The sequence below is a fragment of the Meira miltonrushii genome (genome assembly GCF_003144205.1).
Source record: "Meira miltonrushii strain MCA 3882 unplaced genomic scaffold FA14scaffold_2, whole genome shotgun sequence".
Classification (NCBI taxonomy): Eukaryota; Fungi; Basidiomycota; class Exobasidiomycetes; order Exobasidiales; family Brachybasidiaceae; genus Meira; species Meira miltonrushii.
This window is the reverse complement of record NW_020289944.1, coordinates 1,756,972-1,769,012: the sequence shown is the minus strand read 5'-3', so window position 1 is coordinate 1,769,012 and position 12,041 is coordinate 1,756,972. Positions and strand designations below refer to the sequence as shown.

The 12,041-nt window shown below is 43.2% G+C and overlaps 6 protein-coding genes across 6 annotated transcripts; 3 read left to right on the top strand and 3 right to left on the bottom strand.

Moving 5' to 3' along the window:
• Window positions 1-398: 398 nt before the first annotated feature.
• On the bottom strand, window positions 399-1,976 carry FA14DRAFT_121259 (uncharacterized protein; the record flags this gene model as incomplete). Its single annotated transcript, XM_025496455.1, has 1 exon — window positions 399-1,976. The coding sequence occupies one exon, from the start codon at window positions 1,974-1,976 to the stop codon at window positions 399-401; it is 1,578 nt and encodes a 525-aa protein (XP_025355551.1).
• A 686-nt stretch (window positions 1,977-2,662) lies between these two features.
• On the top strand, window positions 2,663-3,753 carry FA14DRAFT_122207 (ubiquinone/menaquinone; the record flags this gene model as incomplete). The annotated part of the gene is made up of 3 exons (XM_025496509.1): window positions 2,663-2,738; window positions 2,800-3,388; window positions 3,459-3,753. 3 exons carry the CDS (start codon window positions 2,663-2,665, stop codon window positions 3,751-3,753), a joined length of 960 nt encoding a protein of 319 aa, XP_025355550.1.
• Window positions 3,754-4,906: 1,153 nt separating this feature from the next.
• On the top strand, window positions 4,907-6,385 carry FA14DRAFT_120427 (uncharacterized protein; the record flags this gene model as incomplete). The annotated part of the gene is made up of 1 exon (XM_025496407.1): window positions 4,907-6,385. The coding sequence occupies one exon, from the start codon at window positions 4,907-4,909 to the stop codon at window positions 6,383-6,385; it is 1,479 nt and encodes a 492-aa protein (XP_025355549.1).
• Window positions 6,386-6,608: 223 nt separating this feature from the next.
• On the bottom strand, window positions 6,609-7,506 carry FA14DRAFT_160475 (uncharacterized protein; the record flags this gene model as incomplete). The annotated part of the gene is made up of 1 exon (XM_025498694.1): window positions 6,609-7,506. A coding segment is annotated over exon 1 (617 nt), but the record flags the coding sequence as incomplete, so codon positions are not given.
• A 164-nt stretch (window positions 7,507-7,670) lies between these two features.
• Window positions 7,671-8,906, top strand: FA14DRAFT_39364 (uncharacterized protein). The gene has a single exon (XM_025502286.1). It carries the CDS (start codon window positions 7,870-7,872, stop codon window positions 8,875-8,877), a length of 1,008 nt encoding a protein of 335 aa, XP_025355547.1. The 5' UTR covers window positions 7,671-7,869; the 3' UTR covers window positions 8,878-8,906.
• A 29-nt stretch (window positions 8,907-8,935) lies between these two features.
• Window positions 8,936-11,863, bottom strand: FA14DRAFT_111424 (DEAD-domain-containing protein; the record flags this gene model as incomplete). Its single annotated transcript, XM_025495943.1, has 3 exons — window positions 8,936-9,045; window positions 9,157-9,291; window positions 9,376-11,863. Coding segments are annotated over 3 exons (2,733 nt in total), but the record flags the coding sequence as incomplete, so codon positions are not given.
• Between the last annotated feature and the right edge of the window lie 178 nt (window positions 11,864-12,041).

Here is a 12,041-nt window from a genome sequence, read left to right as displayed (position 1 = left end):
AAATTTTATAATTATTCATAAAATTTTTTCCGACGTATTAAGCCTCCTGAGATATAATAAAGAGCTCTATCGACCTAAGATTACAGTGATCCTCCTAGCTAAGTGTATATCAGCCATTACTGCTGCTGTCCCTTTACTCATGGAGTATAAGATCGACCGTGACGACAACAATAAGAAACGATTGACACGTGAATGATAAAGCAGAATACACGGAGACGTTGGGCGCTGCATACCTCGGCGCAGATTCGGCCCCGCGGATAACGCGACACGTCGGTGTATTCTCGTTGGAGGCTTTAAGTCCGCTCTGTGAGAGGAGAAAGAGTTCAACACGAAATGCTACTACAAACACTCTTTTTATCACACAAAGGCTGGAGAGGCGAAATATATCATTTAAAAGTTCACTTCTCTTCTTCCTCTTCTTCCCTTCCTAATCTCTCATCACCACCCAACAAGACCCATGATTCCAATTCGCGACCTTTATGATCATGCTTGACGAGGAATTTACCTTTTTCACCTTGTTCTTTCCATACTAATTCTCTCGTCCGTCCTAATGACTCAATGGCTGAAACTCGATCCATTACACGTTCAAGTTTATCTTCATATCCGGGTTCTTGAGCAATTCTACGAAAAGCGCGTAAGAGTGGCATTGAATCTGCACGAATTTCATGATGTCTATTAACTTGAATGATATTCATTTGATCAAGTTGTGTTAGATAATCCGGTCTTGTCATCACTTGTCGAGCTTCTCCCCATGTCAGATGAGGATTTGGAACATCTTCGCCTCTAACATCCTTTTCTTGATCTAGACTTGGATCAACCAAAGGATGGGCGGAAGAATGTGATGATGTACTGCCCGCATCGCCATCATCGTTGTCTAGATCAACTCCTTCCTGTTCTGCTGACGAATCTGAATTGTCGTGGGTATCCTGACCTCCTTCTAAAGCGGCGTGTCTTTTGGCCAGTTCGACGAATAAGAGCCAAGAGCATGTAGACCACTTTTGTTCATCCATCACATCATCATCGTGGTCTTCGATGATACCAGTCTTACTCAATAGCCATTGTAGATCATCTTCGACCAATTGTTCCGTAGCTTTGAGTAAGTTGCTTCTGCGTGCCATCGTATTGAGCAATGCCACTCTGCCGCCCAATGTCTCATATGCTTTTGCAAATATTCCTTGAGAATCTTCTTCTCTTGCTCTTTCGATGCCAAAGTAGTGAGCTCTACACTTCTTTAGCACATCAATCGATTGTGCGCGACTTAGATCTTTGACAGAGAGTGTATCCATTCGATTTGAATTCTTCCTCAATGCGTCATATATCCAATAGTCGTTCGAGGTAAACACGAAAGTGCACACACCACTTGAAGCCCATTTCTCTGCCCTTTGTTGAAATAATTGCAAAACCTTTTTACCGTCATCGTCTTGCGGTAGTAGGTGGGCAGCGTTCATGATGATAATGGCAGGCCTGCCTTTCTGCTGAGAATATCGTATTAAAGCTTTTTCTAGTTTATGCATTGCTCTTTCAAGTGATTGAAAGACGCTCATTCCGCTTAAGTCTGATAAGCCCAACAAATTTCCAAGGTAATCTCTGTTCATATTATAGTTGATCGATTCGCTGAACTTGTCCACAACTACTTCGCAGTCGGAATGTGCTTCAAAAAAGGCAACACCTTCAGCCTTTGCTCGCGATATTGCTTGAATCAACATTGTTTGCTTTCCCGCTCCTTTGCTACCCAATATCAAGAAATACCTTCCAGCCTCTTTGCCTTGGATGATTCGATCGATCAAATCCTGTTCAGGTCTTGGGGGTGAAATCTCTACGTATGCCATCTCTGTACTATTTTCCACCAAAGCAAGTACAGGATCATATCCGGGAGCAAAAGCAGCTTCCATCTTGGAGACAACATGGGCTTTATAGTATGTTTGATAAAGCATTGCCGCTCCTCCTAATAACAAAACGCCAGCAGAAGCGCCCATTGCAGTTTCCCATCCTGTACTATTGAAAAATGAACGAACGTGTGATTCGGATCCTTGATGGCTTTCTCCTTGTTTATTCCCCCGGTTCTTATTCTCGCCCGTACCTGCGGCGTTAGATATGCTACGAATGGTCCTTCCAGTTGCACATAAGGGATTCTTTCCTATATGCGAGTACGAAGTGGAAGCGATCGCCCTGCGAAAGCCACTCCGTAGAGCTGGCAACTGTATCATTGCTGGTCTATATGGTCATGAAGGAACAACAACTGTGGTAATGCATCACAAACGCATGAGAAAGTAAAGGCTGTGCACCCAAAATAAAGACCAACACTTTCAATGCACGCACTCTCTTGCATTAAGAAGAAACGCGAAGATTGGCATCTAACTTACGCTAGCAAGCTTACGTACGCAACACCTTTTTTTTGTTTCTTCCAATCTTCCAACCCATAGAAGACAAAGTTCGCGCTCTATACTGAATCATCATCTCACACTCGGAAACACTTGACAAGATGGTACTCAATCATGCGATCAGTCAATCAATACGTATCAGTCGTAGAAGTGCGATGAACATCCCAAGTGTCTGTACCGCAAGTGGATCTCGGATATCGTTTTCGACAAGTTCTAGAGTAAGACAGCAAAGTGAGAAGCCAAGCGTGGGATCTACACCTTCAGAAAGTGCAGCAGAAAGAATGCAAAGAGAAGAGGAATCTGCTAGGACACATTTCGGATTTCGTGATGTTGCAGAGGAGGATAAAGCTGGATTAGGTAAGTGGAAAGAATCGGATAAAGTAGCTGGATATTGACACCTCTTCTTGATGACATCCAGTCGGCGGCGTATTCTCTTCAGTGGCTTCTTCTTACGATTTGATGAACGATGCAATGTCTTTGGGAATACATAGACTTTGGAAGGATCATTTTGTGTCTAAGCTCGATCCAAGAGGCGGAATCAAATGCTTAGATGTGGCAGGTGGAACGGGTGATATCGCAAGAAGGATATTGGATCATGCAAGAACAAAATATTCCGATCGTCAGATTCACGTCACCATTCTGGATATCAATGCCAAAATGCTACAAGCAGGACAAAAACAGATGGCACAAACGATGTATTGGAATACGCCTCAATTAAGCTTTCAATTGGGAAATGCAGAAAATTTAGCAACTTCTCGACCACCAGACTTTGGTGATCAATTGAAACCTAAAGCACCCGCCAAATTGCCCAGGAATTCGCCTGTTATGCCTCCGCTTCCTACTATTCCGATCGCTGATAACAGTCTGGATCTCTACACAATTGCATTTGGTATTCGTAATTGCACACATATCGATCAAGTATTAGCAGAAGCACATCGAGTTTTGAAACCCGGAGGTATCTTTGCTTGTTTGGAGTTCGGAAAGGTCAGCTTGCCAGTCTTGTCAGAGTGAGTGATCGTCATTACCAGAACGTGGTCTGAGCTAGTATATTGACTTAAACACCTTTCCTTCTTTCAGCATTTATCGCCAATACTCTTTCAATGTGATCCCCTCTTTAGGTCAGATCCTGGCTGGTGATCGGGATTCATATCAATATCTGGTTGAATCTATCGAACGTTTCCCAACTCAACCACAATTTGCAAGGATGATGCAAAATGCAGGCTTTCATTTGGCCGGTAGTCCCGAAGCATCTCGATGGGGTATTAATAGTTTAGGAGGCTCAACTTCTCGTACGGAAGATCAAGATGTTCAAGGAGCATGGGAAGATTTAACGTTTGGAATTGCAAGTATGTGGCAAGGAATTAAGCTTTGAGATCTTTGTGAGAATGACGTATATATAAACCTGTAAAGTAGCAACCAATATGGCTATCACGTTTTCCATTTCAAATAGAATATTGAGTCCAAATATTTAATAAGCCGTACTTCTAGACCGTCTACTGCATTTCAACGATTATGAATGATGCACGATGTAAAAAGAAGGGTGTAAGTGATTATAAGTACGTGTTCCTAGAAATCTAGCATGCACCCGCACCCTAGAGTACGCGTCGGCGCAGTGTTATTTTTTTTGACCAACTAATGTAACAAATCAATTCACTTTTCTTTTTAAAGTAGACTATCAATGGATCTCAACTTCCCAATCGAGAGAAATTGTACGCCGACGAACATGATACCGCAAAAGATTATCTTTTGAAGCAGAAAAGAAGTCTTGCTTTTGAGCTTCTCAAATATAAAAGGCTAGAAGTTGACTAGTTCACTCTACCATGCAGGAACCAGGCACAAGGTGATTCTTTGTGCAGCGATGTTAAGCAGTTCTTGTCTCTTTTTTGTGTAAAGTATATGCAGATTATTATGCCGTCTAACTTTTATGCTTAGGATCATCATCATCTTTCAAGCCACAATATTACCTTCGCTTGTTCAATTTGAAAAGTTGAACGACTATTCTCCACATGTTGAACAAAGTATAAGTATACGTCAATCATGTCGAATAACATCAACCTTTTCTCTTTGTGCTAGCACCATCATCCACTTTCTCTCCTTTCGTTTTTCCTTCGAGTTTGCTCTGGTAGCTTTCTCATTTCCAACTTTTGTGTGTTTGCACTTCTTCATTCTTTGATTTTCATTTGTTGATCGGCAGTGCCTTTCATTCAAAGGAAAACCAAAAACAGCGCTCATTTTATTTCACTTCATTCGTTTTGGTGTTGTGAACACACATAATCACATTCGTTCAAGAAAAAAAACAAAAAATAAAAAACACCTATACAAAAAAGGATCAAAAAATGTTTATTCATCAACAAAGATTGCTCTTATTCGTTGCAGCAGCTTTGGCTGTAGCAATGAATATGGGCGTAATCATGTCAACTGAAGCGGCTGCTTTACCTTCTGCTTACCGTCAAGGAAATACTGTATTGAAGCGGGATGAAGGAGGTCAGGGAACCTTTCTACGTAAGTTCTGGAAAGGTATCCCAATGAGATCTCGTCAAGACCGTGAATTGGGCATCCGTCCTCGCAAAGTCGCAGCTCGTACTCAAAAGCCATTGAGAGCAAATTCGAGCTCAAGCGATTCTGGAAGTGGTTCCGGCAGCGGATCTGGTAGTGGTTCTGGTAGTGGTTCAGGTAGTGGCTCAGGTAGTGGCTCAGGAAGTGGCTCAGGAAGTGGCTCAGGAAGTGGTTCAGGAAGTGGTTCAGGCAGTGGTTCAGGCAGTGGTTCAGGAAGTGGTTCCGGTAGCGGCTCAAGTCCTGACTCGGGAAGCGACTCAGGAAGTGGTTCAGGAAGCGATTTCACCGATTTTGGCGATTCTGCCGAAGACGATGACAGTTCCGATTCAAGCGATCAATGTGGATCACCAGTCGCAGTCACAGCCTCAAGTGTACCCTCTTCGTCTGTGTCAAGCTCAATGTCAAGCTCGATGTCGAGTTCGATGTCAAGTTCGACTACTACTTCTGCTTCTTCAACTACAACAGTCATGCCCGTTAGTCAAACAACTTCTACTCCTACATCGTCAACAAGTTCTGCATCGAATGCTGCTTCGCCTGTAGCAACTGTTACGACTGGAGCGGGAACACAAATCATGCTTCAATCAAATAGTCCAGGCTATGGCTATAATGAAGCAATGAATGATTTGAACAATATCATGTCTTGGGCAGGAGATGATGGAAATTTATCAGATGCACAAAAGCAAGAGGTTGTTGCTGCCCTCTTTTCCGGTAGTGCACGTTATTGGCCTGAAGTACCTACGCAGGATATCGTCAGAATCATGTTGGCCGATATTCGGGCAGAATCTGATTTCCGTCCTGGTGTTCTTGGTGGTCCAAGATTGGATAGCGGTGCTTCTTACGGTTTGTTGCAAATCTCTCCTGATGCTGGCGCTCAAATGATGTCTTTGATTCAAAACCACATGAACGTAAACACGCACAACTTCACATGGGGTATTGATGCTCCTGTCGTACGTCAAGGTATTCGTGGACAATTGATCGATTGGGAAACCGGACAAAAGATTGATCTTGCAGGTTTGACAAACAATGACCTTTTGCGTCCATGGATCAACATTCACGTTTCCATGTGGATCCAAAGCAATCTTGCCCGTACATCTTCCAATGATCCTTATTGGTGGCTTCAATTAGACAATTATTCTTGGTCATTAAAACAAAGTCAAACACAACAATTGACTGCAGCACAATCTCAAACGTATACAAGTATGTTGCAAGGTGCAGGTCTTCCAAGAACCCCAAAAACTGCTTTGGGATCTTGGGTCGCGGGCGCTGCAACAAACGGAAACGGAAGTTATCTCTCATCTGGTGATGATGTCTCTGCTCCTTACTTTGCCGCCATTATGAGATCGATTAACTTTTTATACAATGATTCAACAGGCACAACATGGACACCAGATTGGTTGGACAGTTTCACAGTTAATGCAGGTTTGACGGATTATATGCCGTTCAACTAATGGCAGCAATTCTTACTACAGGTTTGAACTGCTTTTGCCGTGATAGGCTCGCATTTGCCTTTGGATGGCATTTCTCTTTTTCTCAGCATTTTCATAGTGATCTTTCTTTCCATTTTGCATTTCCACTTTTCGTTATTTCATACACGTTTTCGTATCGATTCATCATGTATCCCGTTTGTGCTGCTTGTTAATCACAATGATAATCGTCTTTTTGCATTTGTGTGCTTTATTTGAACAATATTGAATTGGTATCTTGGGTCTCGCTCTTCACATACATCAAAGAAGGAGAAGGGGATGAAGGCAGTAGTAAGATGCTCGCCTTCCTCAATACATGGTTGGAAAAGAGTACAAAAAAGGGGAAGATACATGTGGACGAGACACGAAAATGGAGCATCAAGTATGGTACAGGGTATCGGGTGTGCAATGAATGTAGCAAGAAAGCATGATTCAAGTGGATACAGTAGGATCTTGAATGACGACCAAAAGATATTTTTCACTTGGCGAGATCATCATTTCGTACTTTTTTGTTCGAATACGTAAGAATGACAGTTCGTCACCCATTTCTGATTTTGGAACATCTCTTTCCAGACCCAGGACCGCATTTCGTACCATTTCCACAACTGATTTCAATCGAATCGCTCGATCACGCGCTCCGGGTCCACTAGGATCAAAGAATGAACCACCACTTCTGATCACCAATGCTTCTGGTCTAGAGAGTACCAAGACACCTGCAACATTTGCATGAGAAGTGAGCTTTGTTAATGTTGCTTCAACTTCTGCAGGAGGTGAAGGAATAGGCAAAGATGAAGATGCTTGATGAGTTTCAGAAGAGGGTTGACCGATTGTTGATGATCCGCCAGGTTGAGATCTAGATGTCACTTTTGTGATTGGTTCGCTTGAGTCTATTTCTCCTCCTTCATCATCATCATCTTCTGCCAATAAAGTTGATCCTGCATCGGTTAATGATGCTGTTGGTGGCATTGGTGATTGTGGCCTTGGAGGTGAGTGTAGATGCGGTTTGTTTGTTAGTGCATCGGGTGAGATTGTTGCATGTGGTCCAGGTTTGCCTGCATTATTTGCTGAAGTAGGTATTGACATGGGCGTTGCCATGATTGCAAGGTATTATTGTGAATGTGATGATGGCTTTCAAGAGGAGAGAGATAAGTAACACTTTCTGACACCACGATTTATTCTAGTCGGCGCCGCGCTAGTACGTGTGATATGCATGCAGTGCGTACATTGATTGATTGATTGATTGTACTTCAACAACAGGCTAAATTGCTCTGTTCCTCTCCAGATCGAGAATGACAAAAAATGGACTACTAATGTCATTGCGTCACGCTCGGGACTTTAAAAGGCTGAATAAATGCCGTCAGGAGGAGAAACCGAGGGAAGGGGTGTAACTTATTGACAGATGAGCTCAATTAAAGTTGTCCATCATCCTGATCATAAGATGGAAGTGCACGCACACGACATCCTTCATCATGGAAGAAGTATTAAAGTCAATCAATGATGATGCTATTCGAACAACAATTGGTGATGATTATGAATTGTTGATTTGTAAAACATGTGGAACACAATATCCAATTAAAAGTCCGAATGAATTGGAACCAAAGAATGTTTGTCAACCTTGTTTAGACCCACGACAATACGTACCTGAATCAGGTCAACAATGGTCAAAAGCATCTGATTGGCTACTTCCTTCGAGTCAACTACGATGTGAATTAGTCCCCGAGAAAAACGATGCTCGACTATTTCGTATCATTGCAAAGAATACAAATGTCGGTATTGGCGAAACGCCGTTTGTCATCTTGACAAAAGACGGAATAGTGCTTTGGGATTGTTGTGCGTTATATACTGTGGACATGTTTGAATCAATTAAACAATTATCGAAAGATAATCAACTTCCAATCGTTGGAATCGCAATCTCTCATCCTCATTTCTATACATCTTCTTTAACGTGGGCAAAAGCTCTACAAACAAAAATTTTCATTTCACATCTTGACAAAGAATGGTTTCAGAGAGCACACGAAGGCTTGGCAAAAGAGCTTGTAGTGTTTTTCGATAGCGAAACGTATCAGCTTTTACCTGGCATCACAATCGTACGTTGCGGGGGACATTTTGATGGAAGTTGTGTGTTACACTGGGATCGTCAAAAAGCAGGTACGCCAGCAAAGATTCTGCAATCTGCATCTCAAGATCAATTACCTTCCACCGGTGCAGTGTTTTGCTCAGATACCTTTGGTCCTGGCATGGACAGAAAAACGATCACTTTTATGTGGTCTTATCCAAATATGATTCCGTTACCCCCGAAAGACGTTTTGCGAATCTGGCATTCCATGCAACCATTCCAATTTGATGAGATCATTGGTGCTTGGCCCGGCAAATACGTCCAAGGAGATGCAAGAGCCCACTTACTCAAGTCGGCAAAGCTATTCGTAAAGATGGAAGGATACGATACGAGTGAATTCGATTGGAAAGAGAAAGATTGAATTACGCCAGCTAATGAAAATGATGTACAATTGATGACATGTATGATATCTATTTTTTTCAACGTCTACCTCTTCCCCGTTGAGATGGTCTTGCATTCTTCTCCTTACGCTTGTTTGCCAAAGTGCGATCTTTGTGAATCTGCATAGCACTTTTCAATTCACTCTTTGCTTTAGAGCCTGATCGACGAGCACCAGAAGCAATGCCTTTCTTATTGTTTCCTTTACCCTTCTTGCCAAAGTCCTTTTTAGGGCCAGAAGATGAACTAGCTTGATCTTCACCCGTACGAGCTTTGAACTTGTTCATCTTTTGCTTATAATCATCTTGGAATCGATCAGGTTTTCGCATAGGTTTGTTGGAGTGATGCATAAATTTCCTTCCGCCGCTTGAGCCATCTCTGCCTTCTCCTTCACCGCCTCCGCTATGCCGGCCTCCAGGACCTCTGTTCCGGCCCACCAAGCCACGGGCAGTACGAACAGTCTTTGCATCTTCCTTTTCACCAACTCTTTGCATTTCCATTCGTTGTTCTTTAGACCATTCATCGAATCTACCACTTCGGAAACTTGCAGGTAACATTTTACCCGATTCAGTTTTGATCATTTTCTTGTTATCTGCTCCAACTCCGTTTCCTTGAATGAACTTTTTCTTCTTTGTATCCCATCTTGCTGCATTGGGGATTTGCGATTGAGTGCCTAATCGAGATTCATCATCTCCGGCCAAGTTGAAAGTAGCTCTTTTTGCTTGCTCAACGAAGGAATCACCTGTGTTTAATGAATAACCTTTTTCCGTTCGTGCATCACGTTGTTCGTAGTCCATGTATACACTTTCATCACGGAAATTACCTGACTTTCCACGTTTTGCAGGCGCTGAGACATCGAATGTTTGCAGGATGTCTTCTTCGTCAGCTGATTGAAGATCTGCATCATTTGTCAAATCATCCTTGCTCGCTATCTTTGCATCTTGCGTGGGAACAAACTCTTCTCCTGCTTCCTTTTTAGCAGCTTCGATCACATCAGCGCGCCTTCTCTTACCGTCAAGTACTCGTCGGCGATCCTTCATCAATAAAGCATTCGGCGTTGCTCCTCTGCTTCCTACCTCAAACACAGTCTCTGAAGGTCGGAAGCCATTGATCTTTGCCAGAAGGGCTGCACGTTCTACAGACGCTTGCTTCTCTTCCTCGACCGCCTTTACATCAGCTTCATCGCTTGAGATTCTACCGAGTCCATACGCTTTAGGTCTTTTGATCACATCATGTACGCTACTCTCTTCCGCTACACTACCGGCCAAAGCCCAATGATCTCCATCACCTGCTTTTACCATCTCTTTAGCTCTTCTGTAACTCTCTTGACTTGCTTTTGTTTGACTTCTGGTATACATCTGATGAGCACGTTGAACAACTTTCTTCAAAGCTGGAATTGCGACTGCAGCAGAAGAGCTACTGTTCGTTAAGCTTTCGTTGATGTATTCGATCTCGTTGTCCAACGCATCACGGGGTAGTGTACCGAGCACGAGCTGTGTATGAAGGTCCATTGCATCATCAGCATTCATATTTGCAATACTTGCCGTAAAGCTTTTCGCAGCGACCAAAGGACGGGCCAAAAACAATTGTAGATCGCACAAATAAGGCAATTCTGAATGATGGACCAGATTCCATGCAAATCCTCTCTTTCCCGCACGAGCGGTACGACCGACACGATGAACAAATACTCTTGGACTGCTTGGAAAGTCGTAATTGATCACATGTTCCAACACAGGCAAATCGATACCACGTGCTGCTACATCAGTAACAATCAAAAGACTTGATTCACCATCACGGAATCTCTTCATCTCCAATCCACGGGCAGCTTGATCCAAAGAAGAATAGATATGACTGCATGAGTATCCTGCAGTGGTCAAGAGCAAGAGAAGGTATTCGACGTGATGCTTTGTGGCGGCAAAAATGATCGTCTGATAGGGCAAGAGGTCATCAGCACCACTCAGGGCAGAACTGTTTCCGTATTGACTTCTTTTGCGTTTTTTGTCTTGAGATCTATCGGTCTGCCAGCCATTGTCGCGACCATCCTTACGTCGTTGTTCTCCTTGCGGAACTCCAATGATATCTCGAAGTAAGAGCAAAAGAGCAGCTTCTTTTTCTGCAGGCTTGATACTTAGGAATGCCATTCGCAAATCTTCGCTGATCTTGCTATCTGCATCCAATCTGACCAACTTTGGGTTACTTTGTAAGCCGGCTCTGGCAAATTCGACCAATGTCTTGGGTAATGTAGCACTAAAGAGAAGAGTTTGTCGAGTGTCCGGTAAACGTAGCAGGATTTCCTCTAATTGCGATGCGAATCCCATCTCGAACAGACGATCTGCTTCATCAAAAACCACATAATTTGTACTCTTCAGGTCCAAGTTCATTTCAACAGCCAAGTGTAACAATCTACCAGGAGTAGCGATGATCACATCCGGATTGGTAGCCATAAGTGCGAATTGTTCGTCCAATCCCTCCCCACCAACAATCAGGCCCCAACGAATAGCTTCACCGCCTTCGTCCGCTTTCCATCCTCGAGCGATTTCCTTTCCGACTCTGAGGATTTGCAAAGCAAGCTCACGAGAGGGGCACAAGATGATTGACTTGACACCGACAGTGGAAGAATGTCGACCATTCAAACGTTGAATTAGAGGTACGAGGTATGCCAATGTTTTACCTGAACCTGTTCTTGCCATTCCGACGACATCACGTGGTGGCTGTTCCAGGATGGCTGGAATAGTCTGTCTTTGAATAGGTGTTGGTGTGGTAAATCCTCTCAATAACAACGATCGAAGTAGAGAAGGATGAAGACCCATACTTTGAAAACTTCCACCTCCGCTCAATAATCCACTTGCTGTTTTATTTTTGCCTTTATCACGCTTTCCAACGGTTTTCTTCAAAACATCAGTTCCACCTTTTTTGTTTTGCTTTTGCATTGCAGCAGTGATGAATGCTGCATCATCATCATCTTCATCCTCTCCAGCTTTTTGCTTTCCTATCCTTTTAGCTGAAACTCCTCCTTTTCCCATCAAAGAAGCCGAAATGTCAGGCATGTCCCTTTTCACTCCTTGCCCTTCGTCATCCGAATTCAGGAAATCAATCACACCCGGCATCTTGTCGATTGATGTGTGGGATGGTGAGCGGTCTGGATGA

Excerpts from the sequence above, each read along its gene's own strand:
- FA14DRAFT_39364 (XM_025502286.1), top strand. The coding sequence starts at position 7,870 with ATGGAAGAAGTATTAAAGTCAATCAATGATGATGCTATTCGAACAACA.